Consider the following 14201-nt stretch of genomic DNA (forward strand, 5'->3'; position numbering starts at 1 on the left):
ATATAGAAGTAACTGCTATCCAGTTATTAAAAAGATAACAATTTTTCTTTCATCTTTTTTTCTTTTTTCTGATACCTTATGTATTTAAATTTCAAGCCTCTGCCTCTTGCTATAATCGAAAATTTGAGAGTATTCTGATTTATTTTTCGTTTGTACAAAACGCAATTAAACAAATAGAAGATTCTGGGCTCGATTGTATCCTGGAGAAATATTTATTGTAACCATTTGCATACCTTTATGGTGTGGGCAAATAATTTCTTAATGAAATCAACATTTTAACGTACCTTAGGAGCATTTCATTTTTCTGCTTTCTTTTACTTTTATCTAACAACACACACACATACACACACATCCAAAAATTGGTTGAGATTGCCATATCATCATCGTAGGATAATTGTGATTTCTAGCCTTACTCAATAATTAAATGAAAAATGTTATATACCATATTTTTATCTTACAACTACCATACAATACTGACGTGATACTCTCAACTAACCATTGAAATTTTATTTTATTTTTTTAATAAAAATTGATCCAAAAGTTGATTGGAATTGCCATGTGGAATAATTGTGAGATAAAAATATAGTTTATAGTATTACTCTTATTTAATTAATACTTTAACACTCTCATTTGCGTGTAAGACTAGACAACACGTAAAATATTTTTATTGAAATAAAAGTAAATGTTGAGTATCAATGTTTAAACTCATGACGATACCATATAAATTCATCTCTTATCCAAAAAAAAAAAAAACTTAGATTAGTAGAAAAAAAGAAAAGTAAATCTAATTATTTAATTAATAATTTAACAAGAGAGAAGTTACTTTGAATGTGAAAGTCATCTTGCCTATAAAAAGGAAGATAATTGTTCATAAAGGGTCAAAAATCAAGTTTATCTATTTTCTTGGTACGCATAGGTTTTAGAAAATGTTGCAGTGTCATTTAATTACGTTAGATTATTGTCTTCTTTTTCAATGAATGGATGTACTTGTACGTCCTCTCTGTTTTAATGGGCGAATTACGTAGGAACCCATAGAAATGTTCTCTTAATTACTACCATTCCAAAGGAAATAACAGTTTGCCGAGCTGTGCTTGATAATTGTAGAATCCATTCGAGTACAACCATAGGAAAGCGGGTTGCAAAACGTATACTTGCTATGGAGCCAATTGATCCATCTACGTACATACTTGTATCGTATCTGTATTCTGCATCTGGGAGATGGCATTGGTCTGAAATGGTTAGGGAGGATATGAGAGAAAGGGGTTTCCAGAAACATCGAGGTCGAAGTTGGATCATTTACCAGAACAAGATACATTCTTTTTATGCCAAAGATAAATCCCATCCCCAAGTGAAAGACATCTATAGTGGATTAGAAATACTAATCTTAGAATGTCTAAAAGCTGGATATGTGCCAGACACAAGCTTTGTTCTTCATGAAGTGGAGGAGCATCAGAAGAAGTATTTCTTGTTCTATCATAGTGTACAACTAGTAGCAACTTACGGGCTTCTAACGACCAGGCCAGGAAAACCTATTCGGATCCTGAACAACATCATTCTTTGGGGAACTGCCACACAATATTCTTGAAGTATGTTTCCATCGTTACCAAGAAAGATTTTTTTAAGAGATTCTTCAGGATTTTTGATAGGGTCGAATTAGGGTAAGAGCCTAAGAGATGAAGTTGGAATAAAATTTCAACTCATTAGGATTAGATTAATTAATATTATGATTAGAATATATATATATTTGAATTTAAATATTAGGTATTATCACTTTAAACGTTATCTACTTGTATTTCTATTTAAAGGTTATTTGGTTGTTAATGAAAATTATTGAGAATTGATATAGGCTTTTGTATTGTTGTTTGATTCCAGCTCTAATTGGATTCACTTGTGGTTTGTCTCCGGCCCTAATTGGAGTTTGTTATCATACAATGTCCCTTCCATTTTCACATTCCTCCATTGTCATCCATTTCATTTGAACTATCAGTTTCATAGCTTTTCTAGAAGTCATTGCTCATGCAAAGATTACTGGTGACCCCCCCTTATCATTAATGGTTGAGAAGTTCCAAGCAATTGTATTATATATAATTGTATATATACATATGTAATTTTGCATTGGAAATTCTTTACAAATATTTGAGTAAATAACTTCAAACTACTGTTGATCGATATGTAAGGATAATTTATGTCAAAATCAAAGAAATTTTCATGTGATTGCCGCTAAGTACCTATAGTTAGTAATACTTGAAAATGATCAAAATTGGACCTCCATGCTTGTGGGTTTTGTATGTGGTTTGACTGCTTACTTGGCCATGACTAACTCCACTTCGGAGTATGAGCTTGAAAAGAAAATGACTGTCATGCGCGTGGCCGGCCGTTCACGTTAGTGAAAATGAGTGCCACGTGGTAGTCTACATTTTACTAATTGATATATTAAGTGTCACAAACGTGATAAGTGCAATATAGACGGCACATTCACATCCCACATGAAAGGGTTCAATAATGATGATTACGTATCAAAATAGAACGAGTAAAACTGAAAGATTGCAGCCATTTATTAAACTAGCAATAGAGATATTTTATTAATTTCTTATCCAAATAACAACCCAATATCTTATTCAAAAGAAACTCTCTAACGAGGGCCAAATAACCAAAACATACTAGTTTCCCTAACCTTATTAAGAAGAAAAACTCTAAAGAGAAGCAAATAACCTAAACATAAACTAGTTTCCCTAACAGATAATTTCAACCGCCAGTCTATTAGTGTCTTTGCAACCGGTAGGTCCAAGGTAGCTTTCCGAGACATCAATGGAACAACTTTCTTTGCCGATGCACGCCTGTGATTCATGGAAGAATCAATCAATCCAAAGAGTGTTAATGACAATTAAAGGGAAACTTAGTTGAAAGAATTAAGAGATTGAATACCTTTTGGATGGCCGACAAAGCACTAGAAGACTCACACTGGCCAGCACCGAAAGATCCACAAGTACCCTTTGGTGAACCAAAGCTAGCAAATCTGATTTGGGATATAACACTGCCTCCTTGGCATGACAATTCCAAGGAGTTTCCTTCATAAGCATTTGCACAAGCTGTACCGACAGTAACAGTTTGAAACTTAACATTCCAAGGGTTTCCTCCAAACTCTTCAAACACAACCAAGGTGTTGTCATCATCTTTGAGAAAATCTCGAGGCACATGATACCTGAAATTTCCGATATTTAAAAAAATATTGAAGCAAGAGCATATCCAAAAGCATGAAATGATTAAGAAAATTGATTACCATCGTTGAGAAGGCTTCCCACAGTTAGTCAAGCATTTACTGTTAGAGTATGTTCCACGATAGTCACACGTTGGAGAACACCCATTTTCACTTGCGAGGTAACTTAGCCAATATCTCCCAATGCTCTTGCCATTCACCCATGCATGTCCCTTCCCCAAACCCATCAAATCCACTACAACTGGATCATTACCTATTGGCGCCTTAAATGTTGTCTAAAACCAGATAAACATGTTAAGATTATACTAATAAAATGTTGGCTTTGGTTCGTGTCATGTGTAATTGATGCAAACAAGAAGACATGAATGGCATCTTGTGCGCCCATGACACTAAACACAAGCAATAGTAATGAATGATAAAGTACCTTGTACCAAACAAACATCTTGTTTGTTGGAAGATTATTTCCAAACCACCTCCATTGATGTGAGAGCATAGGATCATGGAGTTGTTGTCGTTCACCACGCAATCCAATCTTATACGTCCATTTGCTGGAAGCCAGTTCCTTGGTTACTTCCTGAATGATATACTTCTGGTCACCACCCAATTTTTGGGTAAGTTCATCAAGTCTCTCTCTCCCGACAACATTAACAGGACCAGAAATACCAGTTTGCACCAAATCAAAGTTTGCACCATAATTCTACAAAGTTGAAAAATAAATTAATGTTAGCTTATGATAAAAAGAAGATTTTTATTATTATAACTTGCATGAAATAATTCACACTTACAGGCAGTCCAACAGTGACACTAAGCAAAGCTATTTCATTCCTCCCAACTTTCAATTTGATTTTACTCTCAAAAGTGAAGCTGTATTTTCCATTTTGAGCATATTGGGATCCTGAGATATACACAATTAGTAAATTTGGGTGAAAGAAGAGGATAACAAAACCAATTGCGAACCCTGAGATGACCCTGCATTCGGGCCGGCAATGAGAGAGGAGTGCGAGACACAAGTGCTACTTACGCACCACAGAGAGAGGAAGCATCTAGGCAATGCACCCCTCTTGCAGTCATTATGGGCAAAGAATTTCAAGGGATCCTCGTCTTAAAATGAGTTATTAGAAAGTTTAAATGAAAATTACCAACATGTCTTCCATTGACGAATGTATGAATTACATGTCCAGCAGTATTTACTTGTAGTGTTGTCTCTTTGCCCAAAATTGGGTCAGTATTATTGACGTGGAAACTAAACACAAATACATTAAAAATAAAAATAAAAATTAGATAAAATTAATAAAGGTAAATTACAAATAGAGAATGAAAAACCCTATTGATGCATTACCTGGTGATATACCAGAGGTAGTCACTAGTATCGTTTGAGACAGCCTTTTGGTCTAAGAGTTGTTCAACGGTCATTAGACTATCTTCAACAAGGCCATTTTTGTTGCTGTGCTCAAAGCCCTCATTTCTCCATTGCCATTTCAATGTGTAAGGTTCTTCAAAATCATCTGCTGCATTTTCCTTCTTCACCATTACTGATGTTTGACTGTTAACCTGCCAAAGGTTTTATAAAATAATAAATTGACATATATACTTGTAAACATTGAAAGGATTATTCTACAGAAAAGTTAGAAAGACTACCATTTTGGCTCACCTTAGCAGTGTTGTAGGCTTCAGAAAAGCAATCAGGAAGGATGGAGACAGACCAAGCTGGTATACTGTACATGGTATTCTCAAAGTTGATTGTTGCATCGTCTTTTGGATTTCCATTTCCAAAGAAACAGCTTGATTTTCCATCATAACTGTAAATTGTGGCCTACAATTGCATGAAAAAGAATATTCAACATTATTATTTTCTCAAATTAATATATTAGAAAATGAAGTAAAGACAAGAAAAAACTCACCGTCGTCATATTCCCATATTCAATACTTCTCACAGAACCGTGAGTTAGAACCTTCTCCATCGATCTTAGAAGGAGATGAAGTTGCTTTAGATGTCCCCACTTTGGTTGGTTCAAATTACCTAAACATATCATAAGGAAAGAAATAATAAATAATAATAATTTAAAAAAAAAAAAAAAACACGAGTTTTATCAAAAAAAAGAAAAAGGGTATTCTTTTTTTTCTCGATCTTCTCTAACCATATTCATCTAATGGTGCATCGTAATCATATGATGTGGTAATGTATGGACCCCCTGATGTGCGGCCAAAATTAGTGCCCCCATGGTACTAGGAAAATGGAAAAAATCACATTAGTACCTATCAAATTTCTAGTAAATTAAATTCTTCAAACTTGACACAGATTGACATTAAACCCGTTAAAACCGAGCCAAACCCAGTTGACTAGTATTATAAGTACCAAGTACGTGCATACCATGTAATAGTTTTGAAAAGTGCCACCATATTGAAAAAACCGTGCAACAGCAAAAGAAAGGTCTTCTGCAGTTCTGTGTGGATCTTGTAAACCCCAACCCTTAAACCTAAGATCATATAATTTATTAGATATCTGGTATATAAAAAAAAATGCTACAATATTCTTAATTTGTTAACAAAAATAAGGAAAAGATTAAAAAATATATATATATACCAGCCAGTCCAATTCTCAGTCCACATTTTAGGACTATTGGGATTGTTAGGGGTGAATTGATCACAATACCAGCCATTGCAAGTATTGATCTGTACAAAATGTAAACAAAATTAAGAAATTAACAAAATAAACATAATATTCTCTTAAAAAATAATGGACAATATTATATTATATACCATTGGGGATGGAGCATCCGATTCTTGACACATAACCCAGGGAACACCAATTTGGTAGGATTCAGCCAAACTAGCACACCACTGAACGTATTCTTTTCCATCATTTCCATAAGACCCAATAACATTCCCGTACTCGTTTTCAATCTTTTGATCATGCGAAGAAAATAACAAAAATTTAATTAAAATAGGCATAAGCAGAAAAAAATAATAATAATAATAACTAAATTTGTTTTTAATTATAATTCACAGACCTGAGAAATAATTATAGGCCCGCCTTGTGAAGCAAAGAGATTCTCATGTTTCATCATGTCCACAATCACCGTCGTAAAATTTGACATCTCGTTCTAATATATTTGAAACGGATAATTAAATTCTTGTAATTGTAAGAGAATTTAATTTAATTGTAAGTATCAAAGTTTTTAAATTAATTACCATAAACACATCATTTTTGGTCCTGAACTTGATGCCTGGAATGTTGTGCAACCACACTGGAAACCCTCTGCATGGCAAGAATTTTTTAAAAATAAATGAAAGTAAGAGAAAAACCAGAAATTAAAGGTAAAAGAAAATTGATAGATTTAAAGTTAATATGATTAATTACCCGTAATTCCATTCTGCACATACATATGGCCCAATCCTAAGAACGGCATAAAGTCCTTCCTCTTGTATGGTTTTGATAAATCTTACAAGGTCAAGATTTCCTGAAAAGTCATACTAAAAAATAGAAAATAAAAATGTCAATTCCCATGATAAATTTCTATTTATAAAACCAAAGAAATTAAAAAAAATTCAAACTAATAATAATAAATAAATAAACAAAGAAGAAGAAGAAGAAGAAAAGTAAAGAAAACCTGACGACGTTGAGCCTCATGAGCATTCCAAAAAACGTAAGTCTCAATTGTGTTTATCCCACCCTCTTTTGCTTTTTTAATCAAGGATGGCCACATCTATATATAAGAAAGAGCAAATATAAGTAAATATTAGAAAAACAAAATGAAAAAGCTAGAAAAGTCCGGAATTAAAAATAAATAAATAAATAAAATATTAAGTCAATATTTAAATAATACAAACAATGTAATTTAATTTCCAGCCTCCCTCCAACTACATATATAAATACGGCATACTACCCTACTGAGTATATATTTAAACAACACACTTGAATATTTTCAATGGTCATCGGTACGGATTCATCGATCTATTTATATATATAACAAAACATAACATGCATATACCATATAAATCATAGATGACCCCGGGAAAGTATAGCTCTCCCGATTCTAAAATTTGTGCATAATTTGAGACGGAATAGGGATGGTTCCCCTAGTTCGGCCTTTGCATATAGTGACAGTAAAAGCAAACAATAGTTTAGAAAATAATACATTAATTAAAAAAGAAAAAAAGCTAACACAGTAGTTATGATTAGAACTTACTCCAGGAGTACTTCGGGGATAATGAATTGAACCAGACAATAGAATTCTCCTTTCTCCATCAATAGTAATTGCTCTTCCATCATGTGAAACATTAAGGGCAAAAGAAGGCAAACTAAATAAAAAGAAAGCAGTGATCAATAAGAAAATAGAAGAGGCCATCATCATTACAGAAGAAGCTAATAACAATGGGATCACGAAATAGAATATTATGAAAATAAAGTTCATGATCATGCCTTATTTATACAAGAGTTGAAGTAATTGAATTGGATTAAGATTAGGGAATTATAGTTAATCTAAAACAAGTTACGTACTCATTGTACGTAGTCGATCTATAATATTGCGACATCTTTAATTTCATCAATATTTATTATTGGATAAAATTAACCGACAATCCATTAATTCATGTCCATCTAAAACACTAGAATGAGATAAAAGAAAGAGATTGAGATGAAGAGTACCTCTATCTCGATCTCCATATCCAACAGCAATGCTATCTGGGCAAAACTCGATCAGTGCCCATAGGCCCCATATAGATTAATTAATGAGATAAAACTAAAAAATAAAAAACAAATGATATATAATTAAAAATATTCTCAAATATAAATTTGTTTTTTAGTCTATATATAATTCTGACAAAGAGGAAAAAGATGAATGTTAATTTGTATTAATTTTAATTCTGGTTACATAATTTTTGTTAAATTATCGTTTTCATTCAAAAAGTGTAATTTTTAATTAATAAAATTTAAGGGTTGAGAACGTGAGGCTACTAAAAAAACTGAATAAAAAAAAAAAAAAAAACATTAAGGAACGTGACTGTATTTGTGTCTTCAAATACAGTCACTCTCATTTGCAGCCATCTCCGTCTACGCTACGGACACGTCAACTTTCCTATATATATACCATGCATCTCTATTACGACATTATATATGCATTCACAAATTTTTAACAATAATATATATTTTTTTTAATTTATTTAATAGATTGTTATATAACTTCAATATAACTAGATAACGTGGCAATAGATGGACATTTAAATTAGAACTTGTAAAAAAAAGTTCAGTTAAATAGCAATTATACATGAGTCTATTAAATAGAATTACTCTTAGAGAAGATGTCAATTTAATAAATTAAGTTGAAGGTTTTTTTTTTTTTATTTATTTAATAGACTGTTATATAACTTCAATACAACTAGATAACGTGACAATAGAAACCATCATTTAGATTACTACTTGTAAAAAAAAAGTCATCCAGTTGTATAACAATTGTACAGAATAGAATTACTCCCGAAGAAGATGTCAATTTAATAGATTAAATTGAAGGTTTTTTTTTTTGTTTTTTTTTTATTTAGTAGATTTTATATAACTTCAATATAACTAGATAACGTGGCAATAGATGGACATTTAGATTAGTACTTGTAAAAAAAAGTCCAGTTAAATAGTAATTGTACAGGAGTCTATTAAATAGAATTACTCTTAGAGAAGATGCGTCAATTTAATAGATTAAGTTGAAGGTTTTTTATTTTTTTTTATTTTTATTTAATAGACTGTTATATAACTTCAATACAACTAGATAACGTGACAATAGAAACCATCATTTAGATTACTACTTGTAAAAAAAAGGTCATCCAGTTGTATAGCAATTGTACAGAAGTCTATTAAATAGAATTACTCATGCAGAAGATGTCAATTTAATAGATTAAATTGATGGTTTTTTTTTTATTATTATTTTTTTATTTAGTATATTGTTATATAACTTCAATACAACTAAATAACATGTCAATAGAAACCATCATTATGTTACTACTTTTAAAAAAAAAGGCATCCAGTCGTATAGCAATTATACAAGTCAAGAGTCTATTAAATAGAACTGCTCCTAGAGAAGATGTCAATTTAATAGATTATGTTGATTTTTTAAAAAAATAAAAAAAATAAAATTGACAATCTTTGTACTTATTAGATTGCATGATCTGTTAAACCTATTATCACCCAAACTTCAATAAAATTGTTTTATAGATTACTCGTGGTGGTATAGTTAAACTAACCGTTCAAGACTCTTGGGATTCATTTTTTTATTCACCTAGGTTATATAAAAGTAATGTTTTTCAATAAACTCATGTACAATTGTTACTTATTTACTTGTAATGAAATGAAAGGATTGCGTGGTTGAACTCAAAAAATATAGTAACATTTGTACATGAGTTTACTATATAGAATTATTTTTTTTATATTTATTTATATATATTATTAAAAATGAATGTGACAACACTCCGTTACGTGAAAATGCTATAAAAATTATATATTCTAAATAAATATTAGTATAATAAAATAAATTAGAATAACTTTTTCTAACTCAATTTGAGGGAGAATATGATCCACTTAAATTTCATGTATCTTATTAACAATGTCGGTGCAATAATGATAATAATCCCTAGAATTTATCCGTACAGAAGCCCTTGGGAATTGGACCACGTACATCAAATTCGTATCCACATCAAATATTGTCTTTGTGCCATGGGAGTTCATCTCATATTTGTGTTGTTTGTCGATGAACTTTAGGAGTATTTTTTAAAAAAAAAAAAAAAAAAAATTTGTTTGATGTGATATAAATGTGAAAACTTGTTTTCTGTTTTTAAATTTTTTATTTTGGATGCTTGTCCAATATATATATATTTTCAGAACAGAAAAGAAATTTTATAACAAACATTGCCTCAATATTTCAAAGATTGACAAAACTTGGTAGATCTGTTGATACCATAATCCAAGACTTGCGTCAATTAATGTGATTCTAGTCCTTGGGGCATATTTTTAAGTGCCAAAACAGGACGCATGATTGAGAATGGCAAAAATTCAACACTACAAAAAGCATATATTTTTGTATGACTGGACTGGACAAAGAATCACTTACAAGATAAAAAACAAAAACAAAAACAAAAACAAAAAAATACGATCAAAGTGGCTTCTGTCGAGGGCCGGCAGAGAGTCTCCGACACTTAAATCAGTAAAATATTCATACAGAGAATAGAATTGATGAAGTTTTTAGGGAGACATATTAGATTCTTATCTTATTTAGGGACGATCCCCTCCTTTATCTTAGACTCTTTATTTGACTTACACCCGATGTGCTTGTGATTGTGGAGGCTCTTAGGCTTTTTAGCCTTCAGAGTATCAATTGGACACAGGGCCTTGGGCCAAGTTAGCCCACAAAACTTGTCTTGTCTTAAAAAATGCTCTAAAAATGTTAAATATACTTTACATTCTATCGAAAAAGAGATTTTACATGTCATGAAAAGTAGGGTGTGAACTATAATTCGCGAGGAATTTGGTAATTCAAAATTTTGTATCGTAGTGAATCAAGGTCGAGATGAATACAAGAAAGAAATAAAGAAATAAAAAAAAAATAAAAAAAGAAAAAAAAAAGAGTGAAGCAAATGACTCTTATTCTGAGTTTTGTTAACAAATAAAGTTTTGTAAGAGAACGTTTCTTTGATCTTGTATATGTTAAAGAAACCTTTTCCTTAACTCTTAAGAAGGAGATATATGTTGTCCTTGCTTGTCACAATCTCATCATGCAAAATATTCGGAAGTAAGCGTATGTCAATCTTAATGATATGCGTAGTGTGTATGTTGCTCTCGCCACCATAGTTTTCGTCCGACTCTTCAGGGATTCGTTATCCCTGAATCTGCTCCAAGAGCTGAAGATTTTGCTCGGTCATTGTGGCCATGTCTCGAGACATCTGGACAAGTCAAGCCTCCATGGTAGACACGTGTTCTTGGTTCAAAGGCATTCCCCCAGGTGGAAGGTTGTTTCCCTTCGGTTCAGAGTAGCGCACACCATTTCAGAATAATTTTTTTTACGTGAAACGTTGATGAAAATCGTTCCCACAAATGGTGCTAAACTGTTGGTACGGTTTCCGGTTAGGCGACACGAGATGTTATAAAGTGTTTTTAATCTCCTTCTGCAGAACAACATAGCAATAATAGTGCTTGCTGAAAATTCCAGCTAGTCCTACTCCGATGCTTAAATTAGTTTCTTTGGTAAAATACGATAGTGCTTTAATAATAATAATCTTAACCTCTTTGTTACCTAGATATTGGTATGTATTTATACTGAAGGGTTGAGACGGTTAACCCCTTAAAATGAGAGAGAACGTCTCTTTGACCGTGGTCTTCGAAATGTGGGTTACTACATGTCCCAGAATGTAAGTCTTTTGTTAATCCGGAACATGTACACCTACGACCGGATTGGAGGCATCTTTGAGGAACGTGGCCGAGCATCTCGGATTCTCACAACTTCTCGTTCTTTGACAGGAAGTGGGTCGAGCACTGCAACGGGCTTCTTTTTGGATTAGGGGTAGGCCATAGTTGGACTTTCAGGCCCACTTCCCTTTTGATAGGATCTTCTTGAATTCCAGGCTTGTAGAACCAGGTTCATTCAGGCTAGGCAAACCGGCTAGGCCTAAACCTCTATAATGGGCCCGTTTGGGCTTTGGGGATGATAATTTTCCAACAAAAGTTTCGTGTCATTACTAAAAGTAATTCCATATTTAATTTAGTATTCGATTCAGATTCCACTCTCTTAACTTGGGAATCAAAGCAAATCCTTCAACTGCATATATAATTTTTGAGGAATGTTAAAGCTTCTTCTATTGTCCTTCCGGAGTTCTTCTATACTGACATAGCACCTTGTATTTTTTAATAAAAAGAGAAAAAAATAAATCAAGCTATAATTTTTTTTTTACTAAAAACATGGTGCCATGTCAGCATAGATTTATAGAAAAACCCTAGAAAGACACTAGAATGAGCTCTAGTATTTCTCATAATTTTTTTAGAAAAAATGCTATTTGGCATTCTTAAGTGTCCGTCTCCCAATATTCTTGTCTAAGTGGCACATTTACGTCCAAATTTTACTTGAGAATGTTGAACATCTTTTCTCAAAATTTTAGACCCAGAACAAAATTATTTTAATAAAAAAATATATATATTAGTTATGAAGAAGAACAATTAATATTTATGGTACAATTAATCGAACAATGTTCTTATTCAAAAAGAAAAAGAAAAAAAAAGAAAAAATGAGGCAGCCAGACTTGGGCCAACTGCTGCCAAGTCATTGATATGGAGTATGGTGTATTGTCGGTCAGTTGTCGGTCAGCCAACGCGTTGCTTCATGAAGTAATTTCGTGATGAATGTTTCATACGTGATCATCAATTAAACTAAACCCAAAATACTTAAGATTTTATCTTATAAAATATTCCATTTATTTTATTTTTTATTTTCTTTTTTGTAAAGTTAAATGTACTACTTCTAATGCTTTTTGTTATTATACATACTTGGTAATGGTGGGTTAAGCGTAATTTAGATATTTGGGCAAAAAGTACTTCAACTATGAATTAAGGTTGATATTTTAGTCTATGTCACAATCTCCTAACGTAGTAACACGTTAACATTTTTTTCTATTTGTTTTATTATTTTATTATTATTATTATTATTATTATTATTATTATTATAGCAAGTTCAACGATCAATTAACGAATTCTGTCAAAATTTTTAACAGTAGGAACCTATTTGTTCTTTCTTTTTTTTTCTTTTTTTGCTAACCCATTTAATGATTAATCACTTTTTAAGACTCAAACAACTATTTATCAAAACCTCAAACTACATAAACCAAAAATACATTTAAACCTCGGTAATAATTTTTCAACCACCGGTACTCACATTGTCGAGTGCCTCATCGGCGAAGACACCACCACCATCATCCTCACCGCTAGCAACAATCAAGGTCCCAAACCCTAATCCTTTTCTCTCTGTCTCTATTTATATATGTTGGTTTGTGAGTTTTGGATTGCTTGGTAGGCCACTTGTGTTGGACTCCTCACAAATCACAATTGGTTAAACTATATTAGGGTTGGTTGCGTGTGTGGAGTGATTTTTGGAAGTGTCATAAAATATGTAAAGCTCGGATAATTTTGGATCTTTGTATTTTGTAACATGCAAAATGAAGATTTTAGGATAAAAGAATCGGATGATATAGTTTTTTTTTTCGATGAATAAGTAGATCAATTTCATTCAAACTAAACCAAAATACAAAATCGGATGATAGAGTTCCATATGAGTTTGAGTTATTCTTTATGATGGTTATGAATTTCATACATTGGCCATGTTGGAATTTGAAAATTGATTTCCTTAATTACATGTTGTTTTAAGCTAATATTGGTAAAACTGTGAAATCTAAATTGATGATGAAGCTCTCTTGAAACACTTAGGTTATTGACATATTGAGTTGTGTTGAGCTTTATGTTAATAATTAATGGAACTTTGTAATTGCTAGAATATTGAAGAAGGATTGTGACATTGAATTGTAGGGTAAAGAATGAGTTTTGCATTGATTGAGAAATTAGCATTGTTGCTGGAAATGTTGATAGAAATAAAGATAGCAAGGAAATTTCAAAGAAACCTGCAGCCATGCACACACTTTTACTCACTAATGTAAAAACTGGAAATATTTGGTAATGGAAAGAATCAAGCCAAACTCACATAATTTACTTATAGGCTTTAGGCTGGACAATTTTATGTAGTTGTTTTGGGATGGACTGCTTTGCTATTTGGTTAGGATTGATGTTTAGTACTCTTAATTGCTTGTTGTTTAAGTAATGTAAAATGAATGAGGATAATGTTTGGGAATTCATATGAAGGTAGATATGAAACCAAAACTCACAAACTAAAGCATTCAGTATTTAGAATTCTAACTAGTTTTTTTATTATTATTATTATTATTATTATTATTATATCCAATAATT

The 14201-nt window shown here is 31.9% G+C and overlaps 1 protein-coding gene across 1 annotated transcript; it reads right to left on the reverse strand.

Moving 5' to 3' along the window:
- Nucleotides 1-2732: 2732 nt before the first annotated feature.
- Nucleotides 2733-7575, reverse strand: LOC133858800 (beta-galactosidase 15-like). The gene is made up of 18 exons (XM_062294257.1): nt 7408-7575; nt 6829-6924; nt 6579-6691; nt 6410-6476; nt 6229-6321; nt 5978-6121; nt 5802-5890; nt 5589-5694; nt 5356-5443; nt 5119-5237; nt 4869-5030; nt 4557-4768; nt 4357-4460; nt 4003-4112; nt 3642-3914; nt 3281-3492; nt 2926-3202; nt 2733-2837 (listed from the first exon to the last, which is right to left on the reverse strand). The coding sequence occupies exons 1-18, from the start codon at nt 7570-7572 to the stop codon at nt 2733-2735; spliced, it is 2535 nt and encodes an 844-aa protein (XP_062150241.1). The 5' UTR covers nt 7573-7575.
- Nucleotides 7576-14201: the final 6626 nt, after the last annotated feature.

Source organism: Alnus glutinosa, chromosome 1 (assembly GCF_958979055.1).
Source record: "Alnus glutinosa chromosome 1, dhAlnGlut1.1, whole genome shotgun sequence".
Taxonomy (NCBI): Eukaryota; Viridiplantae; Streptophyta; class Magnoliopsida; order Fagales; family Betulaceae; genus Alnus; species Alnus glutinosa.

What these genes read in the sequence shown, in the direction of transcription:
- LOC133858800 (XM_062294257.1), bottom strand. Translation starts at nt 7,572, where the DNA reads ATGATGATGGCCTCTTCTATTTTCTTATTGATCACTGCTTTCTTTTTA. An exon ending in ATGAGGCTCAACGTCGTCAG is followed by an intron (nt 6,692 to 6,828) that starts GTTTTCTTTACT and finishes TCTATTTTTTAG; the next exon opens with TATGACTTTTCAGGAAATCT. An exon ending in CCAAAAATGATGTGTTTATG is followed by an intron (nt 6,322 to 6,409) that starts GTAATTAATTTA and finishes CAAATATATTAG; the next exon opens with AACGAGATGTCAAATTTTAC.